The sequence below is a fragment of the Danio rerio genome, chromosome 3, assembly GCF_049306965.1.
Source record: "Danio rerio strain Tuebingen ecotype United States chromosome 3, GRCz12tu, whole genome shotgun sequence".
Classification (NCBI taxonomy): Eukaryota; Metazoa; Chordata; class Actinopteri; order Cypriniformes; family Danionidae; genus Danio; species Danio rerio.
The window spans coordinates 31,972,050-31,988,188 of NC_133178.1; the positions used below are offsets into that span (position 1 = coordinate 31,972,050).

Here is a 16,139-nt window from a genome sequence, read left to right on the forward strand (position 1 = left end):
ACACTTGGTTTAATTGCCTGGACCATACCCAAGTTCCATTGTTCCCCCTTGCCACCTTCTCGGTTGGTTTGTGTTCATACTAGGCATGGGACAAATACAGTTATCAAGGTATACCACGTTTTGAAAAAAAAGTCAAAATGTTCTGTAATACCATTCCTAAGGTATGTGTAATATCTTTTATTTACTTTTTTTTTCGTTTTTTAGGACGACAGTATCTCCAGCAGAAGAGATATCCAAAGATGCTGTTTTAAATTACAAAGAAATCTGTGTTTTTGAAACTAATGAAGACAGCAGAAGTCAATCATTCATTTAAATTATTTAGCCTGACATGTTTACTGTTACAAAATATTATAAATGTTTCTCAAAATAAATGTATTGTTTTTGAAGGGGAATAAATTTGTTGTGTTTTACCCAGACATTTAAAAAAGAACATATTTTAGAGCAGTAGTCACAATACTGTGATACCTTGAAACCGTGATATTTTTATCCAAGGTGATTATACCATCAGAATCTTATACTGTCTTTTTTCATGTTGAACCCCGGTACGTTTGCGTCATTGAGCTGCCGTTGTGTGTACGGCTGTTGCTAGGTGATGGCCATGAAAGCAAAGAGTCTAAATGAAAAGACGTCCACACATCACGGCCATTCTGCTTTTACTGAATCTTTTGGTTTTGGACATACAGAAAGCGATTCGCGTCCATCTGCCGCAAAAATGTTATAAACGTTCTAAACATCACGCAATGTCTGTAGAAGCTGTTTTTGGAGGAGACATTATCACTGTGTTTGTGCTGGCTCAGTCCCGCTTGTCACAAAGGTACACTACGTGATACACAGACACACCCACACATGAATGAACGTTATGAAAACGATAGTTTGTTGTACAGTTGGCGGTTCATTTTTGTTATTTGGTACAATCGCATTCATACCAGAAGTGGACCAGACCAGAGTACGGAAGACACGTTCACACTAGCTAAACATACCATGGTCTGCAAACAAACCCGGGTGCAGACCTAAAGTGCTGGTGTGAAGCACCCTAAAAATGATCTTAAACCAGCCAAAGTGGCTATAGTGGGAGTGACTGTCTAACCAACCATAGCTGAACTCTACACACATTTAGTGGGTTGGCGGGTGTTAATGTCAAGCCTTGGACATTTCATACAAAAATTAAAATGTATTTACTCATCCTTAAGTGGTTCCAAACCTTTATGAGTTCCTTTCTTCTGTTGAACAAAACTGAAAATCTGGAACCACTGACTTCCACAGTAGGAAAATAGTAGTAGGTAGAAATAGTAGGAATTTTTTACATTTTATTTTATGGAAGTCAATGGTTACAGGTTACCAACATTTTTTTAAATATCTTCTTTTGTGTTCAACAGAAGAAAGAAACTCATAGGTTTGTTACAACTAAAGTGGAGTGAATGGTGACAGAATCTTCCTTTTTAGGTGAACTATCCCTTTAATGGTGGTCAGTCAGAGTTGCACTGAATTACATTAAAGTATTATCCTAATTTACACGTACAAATACTGTAATAACTATTAAACCAATAAATAAATTAAGAAAGTGTTCTTAAATAAATTTTAGCAATCTCTTACGACAAGACACTGCTGGAAATGTCACCAACTCAAGCAATCGTAAAGCACAGTTTGTGTAGTGTAGTGCACTGAACTGTAAAATACTCTACATCTGCTAGAAGACACTATTGAAATCCACTTGAGACTTTATAGAGCCTACCAGACCAGTGTGGTGGTGTGTTCAAAAAGATCTGAGCCTTTCGTGTCACACCTCATTCACACTTTGCAAATGCTGGCCACTTGCTTTTTTTCAAATGCAAGCCTGTGAAATTCATAACTGAAGTGTCAAAACTAATAAACTTTGTACATACATGAACATCAGAGTTAAAAATCACTTTCAATCTCAATAAGGAGGGTAGAGGTCCATCTTCCCCACTTCCTTTCTAGAAACAGAACTGAAACTATCACACATCATGTTCACTAGAGGCACACGATGGTATCAAATTAGCTGTCTTATAGTGATAATTACTGAAGCTTTTATCATGATGTACTGTAAAGTATTATCATAATTTTGATATAAGCTGCCAATAAAGAGTTCCTCTAAAATATTTAACAAAAACAACTTGTGTATGGCTGTATTTTATTCAAATCTTCAGAGAAATAAACTGCTCGAAAAAAACTAAAAAAGGATCATGAAGTACAACAGGTTACTTCATATTAAATGTCTTATTATTAGATGTTTTTTATTGAAAATTTTTATTAACATTTTAACTATTAATCACAAAACACATTGAAACAAACCAACAGACAATGTCTATTTTAACAATGCAATGTGAAAGAAAGACTGTCCATGTATACACTGTAAAACCCAACAGTCAACTTAATCAAATAAAATGAGTGTAATCAACTCAAAATTGACTGAAAGTTAATTCTACTCATTTGAAAAGAGTTCTGAACTCAGTGTTGAAGGTAATGAGTTAATTAAATACCTCATTACTTTGACTTAAATGGAGTAAGTTTTTAACTCAAATAGTTTGTAGCATTCGGTTTTTCTCAAACGGTTTGAGTTGCCTTAACTTTTTGGGTGTTACAAAACAGTTGGTTTGAGTTCTCTTCATTTATTGGGTTTTACTGTGCTCAAATTGCTCTGTTTACTCAAATGGATTAAGTTTACAGTACTCATTAGGATTATTGTTTGAACTTTAATGGTTTGTTGCAATCGGTTTCCTCAAATGGTTTGAGTTACTTTAACTTTTTGGGTTTTACAGAGTAATATTCATAAATAAAATATATTATTAATAAATATTAGCCATAATATTAGTAATAAAAAGAAAATAAATAAACAAAACGAAAATATAAACATAAAATAATGGTAAAATAAAACACATACACTGAATTAAGCTTATTAGTAAATGTTAATTAGCACAACATTATAAATTGCATCAACAGTGAGAAATAGTAAAATAATGTTAGTTAAAAATTACAGTTAGTTAAAATATAATTTAACCTTATTGGTTATGAGCCCTCTCCAATACAACCATTACTAAGCATTGATTAAGGAAGGAACATCACTATTAATAAATACAATCAATTGCCATTTGAATTAAATTACAAAAGACTCCATTTGTAAATGCTAGTTAAAGTGTTAACAAGAGCTGTGAACCTACACTAGTTTCAGAGTTCAGTAAAAATACAGTTATGTCAATGATTTGGTTCAATATTCATAAAGTGATGCAATAACGATGCACTGCATGCTCAATTGTCAGTATTAATTCAGATAAACAATTTTGTAAGTTACAAGAAGACTTTTGTGTGCCAAAACCCCCTGTAAGAATGAATTTGATTGTCAATGCTTTCTTTTCCTCGTCAGGTCTTTAGGGTGCACATTTACTACTGTTATTACAACATTTTGCCATTAGAGGTACTGCAATATTCAAGCTTTGTATTGCCAGTAATAAATGTGTACTGGGACCTGATGCAGCTGAAGAGAGGACATGAGCATTCAAAGTCATCTTTACAGTTTTTTTTTTTTTTTTTGCACTAAAGTGTTCTTGGAACTTCGTATCAGTGGTTACATCTGATCCACTAAAATCACATGAAATCTTTTGACAATTTGGACTTTGAACATCTCAGGACCCTTGATGCCTATAAACAGTCAAAGAGCTCTCAGCTTTCATATAAAATATGATAATTTGTGTTTCAAGGATGAACAAAGTAAAACAGAATAAATAAAGTAAAATAAATAATAACAGAATTTTAATATTTGGGTGAAATAATCCTGTAAGTATTCAGGACAATGCGCTGTGATGAACGACATTGTGGTTATAACAGTATGAATATTCTTAAAAGACTTTAAAGACTTTGATGGTCATGGGGAGTGGAGAACATGTGTCTGATTCTAGCAACGCTCCAGGGACAGACGAGTCTTCGCTGAGGCCATCTTCCAGCCTCCACCGCGGTGACTGAAGCTCTGCACAGGACTTTTGGCCAGCGGAGAAATTAAAATGGTCGTGCCCAACTGAGTCTGGTTCTCTCTAGGTTTTTTTTCTTCACTTCCATCAGGTGAAGTTTTTTTTCCCCTCTCCGCTGTCGCCACTGCCTCGCATGGTTCAGGATTGGTTGAGCTACGCATCGATAAATTTGCTCTTCAGTGTTTGAACTCTCAGTAATGATTAAATCACACTGAACTGAGCTAAACTGAACTGTACTGAACTTGAACACTAAAAACTGAACTACACTGATCCAGTTACTATGACCATTTGTGTGAAGCTGCTTTGACACAATCTACATTGTAAAAGCGCTATACAAATATAGCTGAATTGAATTGAATTGAACTTTCTAAGAGTTGAAATATTAAACGAAGAAATAAAAATGTCAATTTTGAACTAATGAATAGGTTATTTTTTATTGAATTTAAAGTAGGGCTGGGCCAATAAACAATATTATATTGAATCGTGATGAAATTTACGTCAATAACAAAGATAAGCTCTGGCCTTTTTTACTCTATATTGATCTAAGAACCAATCACACAGCAGAAATATGCAACAATAGGAATGTAAAAGTGTGTTGACATTAGAGATTTACTGAATTTTTGGCCACCAAAAATGTATCGGCGGAAAATGTTATGCCATTTGATGGACCCTTTAAGTTTGTGGCTTTAGTCTTTGTTGGGTACTCTTTTAAATCTGGAAGCATTAAAAACTTATATTGAAATATATATCATTATCGGTCAATATAAGTAATTATCGTGATTACATTTTTGCCATATCGCCCAACCCTAATTGAAAGTGAAATATCTGATCCTTCTCAGAGGAGCCTGAGGAAAAAAAATTCTCATTTTAGTAGAAATTTTCAGAAAGCACCTTTTTTTGAACTTTTCAAATGCCAATATGTAGAGCCCATGATAACAATATCAAGCATGTTCATCCTCAAAACCCATTGTATTACTGAGTATCATCATGTCAAGTTAACTAAGATGCCCAAATGTAAGGAGGAAGTCTGCTAGATGCGCATAGCTCCAGTGAAGCCGAATCTAATCACCGCACCTTCCAGCTGCTTGAATTGTGTGCCTGGCAGTTGACACATCATTACAGCACAGCAAGTGACAAGAAGCACCCTGGGGATCCCTTCTAGCGGCTGTTTAAGTCAAGTTAGGAGAGTTCGACAATAACATGCACCTCCACATCCATCCATATTCCACATATAACCGTCTCTCGCGGAAGACGATAAATAAATGCTCTGCACCCCATCGACCTGCTTCCTCTCATTTGGACTTCATGCAAATATGCCGCTATAAGCCAAACCAGCTCACTTATATGGGTTTCGCAGTGATACGCTCTCCTAGACTAATAGGTTTTCCAGAGTAATCCCATGTAAACTTTTGCATCATCCTCTGGAAGCAAATAACAGCGTTCCCCCCACCCCTTTTTCTCACATGGGGCACCAAATATTTGTAGCGCACATCTTCTGGCCTGACGGCATGCGGTGTCTTTCCGCAAGTCAGCAGGGGGTGTGTAATAATTAGCCCCCGAGAGCGTCACAGGCTTGTTGGTCATATAGCACTATGCAGAGAGGAACATTAATATCTCCAGGCCCAGGAGGAGGGAGCTGCCACTGACTGACTGCTTACGGCGGATGCCAGCAGACACTGCACCAGTTGCGAATCACACTGGAGATGAGCTCCCACTCACAGTCAAAATATTGCATACTGTCATCTGCAGGGTGCGAAGAGGACAGGAACGTCTCCGCCAATATCACTGAACAACACCAGAACTCTTCCCTTCTGCAAGCTTGACTGGAAAGATCTCACTTGAGATGAAGAAAAGACTAGAAATCTTCCTTCTTTGTGTCTTAATCATCACATTATTGCTTGGAATTTTTTTAATATTCATTTAAATGATTTTACATGAACTAAAATTACTTTGCAAAATACTGAATTCACATTTGATTTGATCACTGATGTCCATAACACTATCATCTGGTTTCAGAGCTAAACTATCCTAGACTCCTAGGTAACCCTGGACTGAAATGTATGCATGAGCTGTCCTAACAAAAAATAACTTTGTGACATAAACAAAAAAGTGTCAGTGCCATAGAATAGTTTCGAGATACACAACAGTAATGTTAAAACTTTTCAGTGCTTCATTACTGTGCGTCAACTCAAATTGGGAGTTTTATTTAACAATATTAGCAACAACAACAAAAAGAATATGATTCAAATGGTCGTTGATTAAAAACTTTTGATTGCAGTGATTTTGCAGTTAGATTTTTTGAATAGCAGCATCAAAAGTACACAAACAACATGAGTTTGTTTGGCTCATTTCAATTAAAGGGCCATGAAACCTCCCTCTTTAAGTTCAAGTCTACCTTCAAATTTTTTCACAAAAATGCTCTGATGGGCGTGGAGCTCTGCGAGCAAAGGCAGGAGTCGGTGTGGCCAGCAGAGCAGGGGAAAAATTGGGAAGCAAACGAGTCATTTAGTGAGTCAATTGGCTCACAAAATGAGACACAAAGCATGAGGAGACCCATAATTTTATAGTTTACAAAGTTAAAATGCAAAGAAATAAACCGTAAATAATTTAATGTCCTGCTACATTTGTTATTCGTAATTTCATAAACACATAACCACAATTTGTTATATCATTATAAAGATAATCATGTTTATATAAACACTTTAAATAAGGAGGACTTCTCTCTTTCTCAATCCCTGGGTCTGAATACACAGTAGAGCAGTGCAGCAGGTCTTTTGCCCAACCTGCCGGTAATCTGGAGGATTTTACACATAACACAAACACGAACACAGCAGCATGGATATAGGCGTTGTGTCTGAATGGTAACAAACTCTGATAATAGAAAGTCTGCCACTGTAATTCTCAAATAGCTCTCCCGACAAAAATCCTGCTAGGGGAGGGGGGAAGTATGAATCTCAGTCATTAGAGTCTTCATTCAAAAAGACTTTTTTTTTAAAGAGCATGAGCAAAAATAGGGCAACACAGTGGCTCAGTGGTTACAGTAGGGTCCGTTGGCATTTCTCTGTGGAGTTTGCACGCTCTCCCCGTGTTCACGTGATTTCCCCCACAGTCTAAAGATATGTGCCATATAGGTGAATTAAATAAACTAAACTGTACGTAGTGTATGTGTGTGAATGAGTGTGTATGGATGACTCCCAGTACTGGGTTGCAGCTGGAAGGACATCCACTGTGTTAAACATATGCAGTATAAGTTGGCGGCTCATTTCGCTGTGATGGTCTCTTAAAAACAAAGGGACTAAGCCGAAGGAAAATGAAAGAATAAGCAAAAATCCAAAGTTTTAACTGTCAGTTTCAAAACAAATCAATTAACAACTTAGCGATCAGCATCATTACTTAAAAGAGCTGTTTCATAGCAAATGAGACATAACTGTTTGTTTTATTTCTATAAAATAAGAGTCGGTTTTAGGCAAACAGTCATTTCAGTAAATCAGTAAAAATCCGATGCACTGATTTGTGTAATTGCTCAATTTGATTCTTCTCAAACAAGGTGTGTCCCACCTGCAGTCCTGACCCAAACCTAAAATTCCATAGGTTCAGCTGACGGTGGTTGAGACAAACAGGTGCCAGTGGTTGAGACACAAACAAACAGCAACATTTTGAAAGCACCACAAAAAGAGTTCAACCCATTAAATCTTTCATTTAAGATTTCAAATCTTAAATTCTAGCTATATTAAATACTAAATATTAACATATAGATAAAACTCAAAAGAAAAAAAAAAACATAAAATTAATGTATAGCCCCACCCTACAACTGCTTATTTTACATCACCTACAAGGAACCCAGACGTTTTTGTTTCATTCAGTAATCATCAAGTGCTCACATGCAAACATTCATGCACAAACAGACCCGAGCTAACAGACACACAGTTCTAGTTCACACGAGGACGTTCGTAACCCCAGGCACTGAGGGCACCATGGCATCTCACTTTTGCCCAGGAACATTCCAGTGGTTTCTGCACCTTAAAGCACAGAACAGGTCAAACAACAGACAGCAGAGATAACCTGAATAAACCAATGAGATCCAACACATCAAGGCCTGGAAACAGCAGGATCATGTGTATAAACAAATTCAATCCATGTTAGCGGAACAGAGCTTAAAGACATCTGCCAGAACCAAAGCAACAATGAACCAAAGACTTCAAATAGTCAACCACTCTAGCATATTGATCCAGAGTGTATTTCATACATTTATTCATGCGCAAGCTTGGCTGAAAGAGATTTTCAGAAGATATAAAAGAGCCAAATTTCAAAGACTCTCTTCGAGGGCGCGATTTTAAAACTGTCCCGTGGTGGCTGTTCAAAAATTAAAGCTGGGCTCCAACAGCATTTAATCAAGGCCCTCCCGAGGCTTAATGTGGTCAGTGGGTAAATTGTAAAACACACACAGCAAGAGCAGTAACCACATCTGCAGGAACTGATTTACATTGTAGCAAGAAGATCTGTAAACTCATAAATGGACACCTCGCGCCAAAAATAAGCAATGTAATCATATTGGACGCTTCATTTGATAGCTGCATAATTAATCAGGTGATATTTTGCTCTACATTTAGGGATAAAACGAAGCTTGTAACCCTTGACTTGTGGTTTACTGTCAGTCAACATCCTGATGCTGATAAGAGCGAGAGTAAGATAAGTACATTTCTGCTGCGCATTTTCCTCTTAATAACAAAATAATGAAACGGCAGCAGTTCAAGCATCTTTTTGCACAGGATTGCATTTGACTCTTACCTCGCATTTATTTATATAGGTTTTTGTACAGCAAATACCAAACACCAGTTATACCACACTGGCTTTTTTCAGTAATTTGTGTAAAACATATAGTGTAGTGCATGCTTCAGTGATTCAGTGAACCACATTCTCGTATTTAATTCAATTACATCCCATCAATCAAACATTCAGTGTTTTGAGGGTCAATGAGTGGATTCTGACCTAAAGTAACCTCTGATGGGCTATTTCAGCAAACATGACTCTCAAAGAAAACCCGTTTTCGATATGAAGCTGTGATAAGTTTGTATTCCTAGATGACAAATAGATGTTGGTCATTACTTTGTGAGTCTTATTTGACTATTCTTTCAGATTACATGGATATCCAAAAAAAAAAAAAGTGTTTTTTGCGCACTTACAGTCAACAACGGTCAACTAGATCTACCGGGTTATGATTATTTTCACACATAGTCTGCTAGAGCAATCATGCATCACAGTTTTTGGAAACATTATAAGGATAGTCAAATGTATAATTATATTGTCTATTATTTTTACATGTCATATCATTTAACCTCTTAGCATATGTATTAATCCAAAGCAATTTTTAAACAACACAAATAATCAAAGCATAAAGATAGGTAAACACAATGACAGTTACAGTTATTATAGTGCATAGAGCTTTTTATATTAGTATTTATTTAGCAGTAATTATTATGATATTATAGTGCTGGGTGATCTGCCCTAAAACCAAAATCTCAGAACATTTCAAGTCAATTACGATTAATGAACGATTATTTGATTTATTTATTTATTTTGTTCCCACATTGTTCACTGACAGGTTTTGTACAGTAAATGTGCTCACATATTACAAGTGAGAGATTTCTGAATGAATGGTGCATTACTACATTTTAATATAATAATTGAATGAAACGCACACTATCTACCATCTATGATTATTTATGGAACATCAATGTTGAACAACTGAAATTTCACTTTCTTATAAAAAAGTAAAAATAGCTATTATTTTGGAATCAATAGACAATAGAAAATAAGCAGCATCTCTTCTAAATAAAATAACACTTGCATATTCTGAAACTAATATTTTTCTACATATGTAAACAAATATTTTAATGTAAATAATAATTTTAATGTAATGGAAAATATGCCGCCTCAAGGCATCTCTAGCGCAGCTTCCAATCATCGTCAATGTAGTGCAAAGTAAGGCTCAAGAATGGGTCTATCGTCCTACTTGACCAGAGATCAGATGTGGATGCAAAGTGTGGCTAACAGAGCGGGGTCACCAGACTCTACGCTAGGGAAAGTAACTGAAAAAATTGTCCTGGAAAAATTCGATTGATTATAGATTTTGAATGTCGATTTCGATTAGTTTTTGATTAATCGCCCAGCCCTATTATTTTTTAGATTTAAAAGTATATTTTTTCTAGTTGAGAACTGCCATTAGTGACATAGAAAGTATATTTCCATTTTTGAGTGAACTATTTAATCACCCTCAAGTGCTTTCAAACCTTTATGAGTTTCTTTATTCTGTTAAACACAAAAGAAGATACTTTGAAGAATGCTGAAAACCTGCAACCAATGACATCAATAGTAGGAAAAATATATACTATGGAGGTCAATGGTTACAAGTAAAAAGAGAGTAAAGGATGACAGAATTGTCATTTTTGGGAGAATTATCCCCTTAACTCTTGCACCATTAGCCTCAGGTGACTTATTTAGCATGCATTTATGGGTAATTATTTATTTGAATGTGTATTTGTATTTATATAACTAACCTAAACCTAAGCATGTACCATACACTCTCAGAAATAAAGGTACGCGAGCTGTCACTGGGGGGATACCTTTTCAAAAGTTACATATTTGTACCTGAAGGGTCCATATTTGTCAGTCCTATAGTACCCAAAAAATTTAAGAGCAACACTTTTGTACTTTTTAGGTACTAATATGTACCTTTGAGGTATTAATATAGACCTTTTAGGTACAAAATTGTACCATTCGAAAAGCTACCACACCAGTGACAGATCCCGCACCTTTATTTCTGAGAGTGTACCGTGTCCCATTCTTCAGTGCTTCAGACCTACTGTAAATGCATCAGCTAAGAGCATAGACTAGGTCCAGATATAATCTGAAGACATTTTTTTGCTACTTCTGCGAAGAATTTTGTTTAAAATATATATATATATATATATATATATATATATATATATATATATATATTTATTTTGTCTAAAAAATAAATGATTTTGGGAGCATCATGACCTTAACAAAAAAACCTTAATATACTGTATGAAATAAAAAAAATAATGGCTTTTTAACTTTTATTTAATGCAAATCCGATTAGATTCACTTTATAAGCAAGTCTCTCATATAATAGATCAATTCAAGGACAGAAAACATTATTTACAAACTGTACTGTAAATAAATCATCTGAATATTTTAATATAAGTCATTAATTATACTAATATTAATTTAAAAATAAAAAATATAAATGTACACACATTTACACAAGTAAATAAACAGAATCAATGATGGGCTAAAAATGTGCAGAAATCCCGAATTCCATGTGGGCCTTTCAATAACACATAGTAAACACTGCACATGTTTCATAGCATTGAAAAAAACAGGGGAACTCACTTGCTGGAGATGGAGTGCTGTATCCACTGACGGGAAGTCCTGGAAGCGCTGGTGGAGAGAGTCCTCCAAGCATATGAGGAAAGAAGTAAGGGTAGTGCGGCATAGGGAAGCCCCCCAGAGGGGTGCCCAACCCTCCTGGACTGGGGCAAGGGTTGCCGTTTCCAGACATGGCACGCTCAGACACAACACTGAGTCCCAGACCTCTGTGCAGGCTATCCGTAATGCCCGATCTCTACTGTCCCATCATGAGCTCCTTTGATTAATCCAGCTAGGAGCGCTTTGCTTGCGTTGGTCCGTGTGGGTGCTTACTCTGGCAGCTGTAAGACTAATGACTGGTGACGTGTGAGTGGTTATGACGCCATTTGTTCACAGTGTACGGCCCAGAGTTGTAGCAGTCGTTGTTTTGGTTTTAGGTAACTTTCTGAATAGGATCCTGAAGTTCTCTTGGAGGTAATATATTCCTGTTTGATGGTCCGTGTTCACTCCAGTTCAGCCAGTTTCAGGAGGATGTACAGGAATGATGTGACGCAAGAGGAAAAGAGGAGCAGTGCTCTGGAGGTCACAGAATGCTTTGGGATCAAACCTGTCAGAGCGAGTCAGTCCAACACTTTGACCTAGGAAAGACAGAAAAAAAAACAACAATAGAGAGGGGACAGAAAAAGAGCATGTTTTAGTTGTCATTTCTGTTTTTGTTCATGTATTTCAAACAGATTTGATTTGAATGATAGAAAATTGCTGATGTTTGATTACATATGGAGATTAAGGGATAACAACACTTAAATAGTGTGACAGTGCTGCAGTATGTCCCTCTTCCTTGGAGTAGTAGACTTGTCAATGGATAATGCATTTTCTTTAAATACAAATAAATATCAGTTCATTTTCAGAATAAACTTCTCACATGCCTTTTCACATCTTTAAATGTTCACATATTTATATTTATAATCATTTACAATATTATTATTATTATTATAATTATTGTTATATTTTATTCAATACATTCATGTGATGATGAAGCAGAATTCTCAGCATTTTTCCTCCAGTATAGTGTCACAAGACGTGTCAAAAATCATAATAATCCTGACTTGCAGCTGAAGAGACATTTTCTGTTATTATCAACACTGAAAACACTTGCGCTGAACCACTGGTTCCCACACATTTTGTACTGTATGTCTTCCTTACTTAAAACACCTGATTCAGGTAATCAGCTCATAAACCGAGAAATTCTTGAACGGATCCTTGTGTGTCAAATAAGAAAAACATACAAAATGTTCAGGGCCGGGGTCCCGAGGATCAGAACTGGAAACCACTGGTCTACACCATGACATTATTTCTATAATTTGATTCATTTAGTTTGTAATGCTTACCGATCCAAAAGCCTCGTACAAAAGGGTTCAATTTAATTACACGTTACATCTCAAACCCATACAGTGCTCAGCATATATATGTCCAACCCTCATAAATCTATCTTTTAAAATCATATTTAAATAGGAAGCTATAAAATATTATATTTGTGCAAATACATTAGATAAATCAGTACTGAAGCCAAATCTGGAGCTTATCTAACAAAATAACTTATAATAACGCTCCAAAAACAAGTACAGCCAAATTTGTATGTTACAGAAAAATATTATATACAATTTTGATGAGAAGGAAAAATCAAGAGAAGCAAGAAATTGAAAACATTTTTTGAAATTGTGTCGGTTGTAATTATTTTCAGCAATATATTGCTTGAATTTAATTGTATTCCCTTTCTATTTCTAAATCTGGTGACTAAAATATTATTTTAACAAATACATCTGTTTAATAAATTTGTTTCGATTAAATGCATTAAAATACATTGCCTATATTTATGTTCAAAATGGGGTGTACTCAATTATGCTGAGCACTGTACATGTTCATAAAAGTATACTGGTGTTCTCAGGAAGTGTTGGGGAAAGTTACTTTTTAAAGTAGTGCATTACAAAACTGAGTTACTCCCTAAAAACGTAACTAGTTGCACTACTTAGTTACTGTTTATGGAGAATAATGCGCTACATTACTATTGAGTTACTTTTGCTTTACACTTCCTTGCGTTGCTGAGGCTTGATCTCTTTCAGAATTTGCAGGGTATTTTTCTCTTGTTTTTAAATAGAGGAGCTCTGCATGTAACAACACACTGTACCTCATTTACCTTTAAAAAAAATAAAAATTAAAACATTTTGAATGTTACCTTCAGAGGACTTCCTGACACAATACATGCTGTATATACAGCTTAATGAAAGTTTAAAGCAACATGCTTTTGTTACTTTTGTATTTTTGTCTTATAAGTTCAGTAAAATCATTGTCCACTGAGAGTATCCCCTTCTCTTCCATGTGTTTAAATTAATGACAATACTTCCAACACAGAAAGGCCATCTTGATTTTTGTCTGTTCCTGCAGAGACCACAGGGTTTCACTGATTTAACGGGATTACACTCATTTTATTTCAGCAAACTCGTTTTTAAAAGTAAATTAATTTCAAAAGTAACGAGTTACATTTTTAAAAAGTAACTTAAATATTATTATCTAATTTTTTTAAGTAATGCGCTACTTTGCTCGTTATTTAGAGAAGTAATATTATTACGTAACTCGCATGAATTAGAATGCATTTCCCCAACACTGTTCTCAGGAGGAATTATCAAAAGAGTAGTAGCCCTTGTCATACATACAGATAATTCATGGAAAAATGCTATCTCAAAGCAATTTAGAATTTTTTTTTATTTAGTGGCTAATTTGTATTAATTTATTCAATCCCATACATCAGTTTTACTTTGATTTGCTGACCCCCTAATGAGGGGTAGGGTTAGGGTGGGGTTTGCGGACATGCCTCCTAAAAATCATACATTTTAATACAAATTAAATCATATGAAGTCCTATAAATTAGCCACTTTCCTGACAATATAAAATGGTTAAGTTTCCTTGTGAGATCAGCCTGGAAAATCTGTCACGTCTGCATTCTAGATATTGTTATCAGCCACTGAAAAACATGTAACCCATATTATAGAGTGTCATAGACAACAGACCACACACAGATAGACAGAATGATTGCGGAATTCTGCTCTTATTAACCAGAGGAATGTGTTCTCCATTCTTAGGGCTTAGCAGAGACATCTGGAGCACCACAATGCATCCAGATTGACACCATACCTCAGACTGGGTGTAAATAAACTGAAAAATTAAAGGAAGAAAGAGGGGAAGACTGCATTTTAACACTGTTCTTCAGCACTGAACCCTGCTTGACAGCGTGGGAAAAGGCTGCCAAGGTCTTCCCCAGTGAGCTTGTTAACTGTAGAAATCCCTCAGGATCGCGGAGCAGGATCTTCACACAGACCGTCTGTCAGAATCCCTCATTAACACTATCTATCTGGGCATAACCTGCAAATGTGAGAGCACGAACTGTGAGGAGGAGAGGAAAAACACTGTTTGAAGTAGTGTTGTCACGATACTGAAATTTCCAACTTCGGTACAGTACCTTAAAATACACTTGATACCATTTCCGATACCATGGTGCAATATTGCAACAGCATTCATTCACATTCAAAAATATTTATGCATGTCTTCATTCCTACATTTGCCAAAGTTACATTTTTTAAGGATGATTACTGTAGATGGTATGCAATGATGTAACTTATGTGAACACACATGTACACAACTCCTTGAGTTGAAAAATGTTCTAAAACATGGTTGGTTGAAATAGCGACAGCTGCAAAAAAGGCAATAAATGATCATTATTTGCTTAAATTATATTTATTGGGACCTGACAATTAAATATTCCATAATTATAGTAACCACAAGCAAAGTATTTTTGCTTTGATTGGTTTGAATATTTATTTGTTAAAATAATTGTAGTCAAACAACATTATTTCCAAAACTTTTCAGTTCAATTCAATTCATCTTTATTTCTATAGTGCTTTTACTATAATCGTGTCAAAGCAGCTTGACATAGAAGTTCTAGTATACGCAAACTGTCAGTCTAGTTTTCAGAGTTGAAGTTTAGTTTAGTTTAGTTCAGTTCTGTGTGGTTTAAATTTCACCGCAGAAAGTCCATACACCAAAGAGCAAATCCCTAGATGGGCAAAACTTTACCAATTGATGCAAGTAACTAAAGTTCTGAAAAAAAAACTAAATTCTAACATAAATGTTTTAATATGTCTTGTAGAAAACTTTCAAAGTTATCTGTATAGCTGTTAGCATGAGACATACAGTATAATACAGCTTTCATTAGTGGTTTAATATAAACACTAGCTATTTGTTATGTTGTACCTGCAGTGCTCAGCATAATTAAGAACACCCCATTTTGAAAATGAATATTTTTCTTTATTTCTCAGTGAATATAAGCAATGTATAATGGTGCATTTAAACAAAACAGATTTATTAAATAGATACATATTTTTTTTTTATATTTTAGTCACCAAACATATTTAGCAAGCAAAATATTGTAAAACAATTACAACTTACAAAATTTCAACTAAATTGTTACATTTTTTTGTTTCTCTTGATTTTTCCTCTTTTTCAGATATGTATTTATAATTTCTCTATAGCATATACAGTATGCTATCGTAAGTTATGTTAGTTAAGCTCCAGATATGGCTTCAGTTCTGACTAATTTAATGTATATGCACAAATATAATATTGTATATTTATTAAAAATATGAATTTAAAAGATAGATTTGTGAGGGGCATTCTTATATATACTGAGCACTGTATATCAATCTACTTTAA

The 16,139-nt window shown here is 35.1% G+C and overlaps 1 protein-coding gene across 2 annotated transcripts in view; it reads right to left on the reverse strand.

The window, feature by feature from the left end:
• Positions 1 to 16,139, reverse strand: part of rarab (retinoic acid receptor, alpha b) — a 214,704-nt gene that overhangs the window by 99,523 nt on the left and 99,042 nt on the right. For both annotated transcript variants that reach the window (XM_068217050.2, XM_005164029.6), the window contains exon 3: positions 11,400 to 12,013. In XM_068217050.2, coding sequence (XP_068073151.1) covers positions 11,400 to 11,568 — 169 coding nt within the window. In that variant the 5' untranslated portion in view covers positions 11,569 to 12,013. The remainder of the gene's footprint in view (positions 1 to 11,399; positions 12,014 to 16,139) is intronic.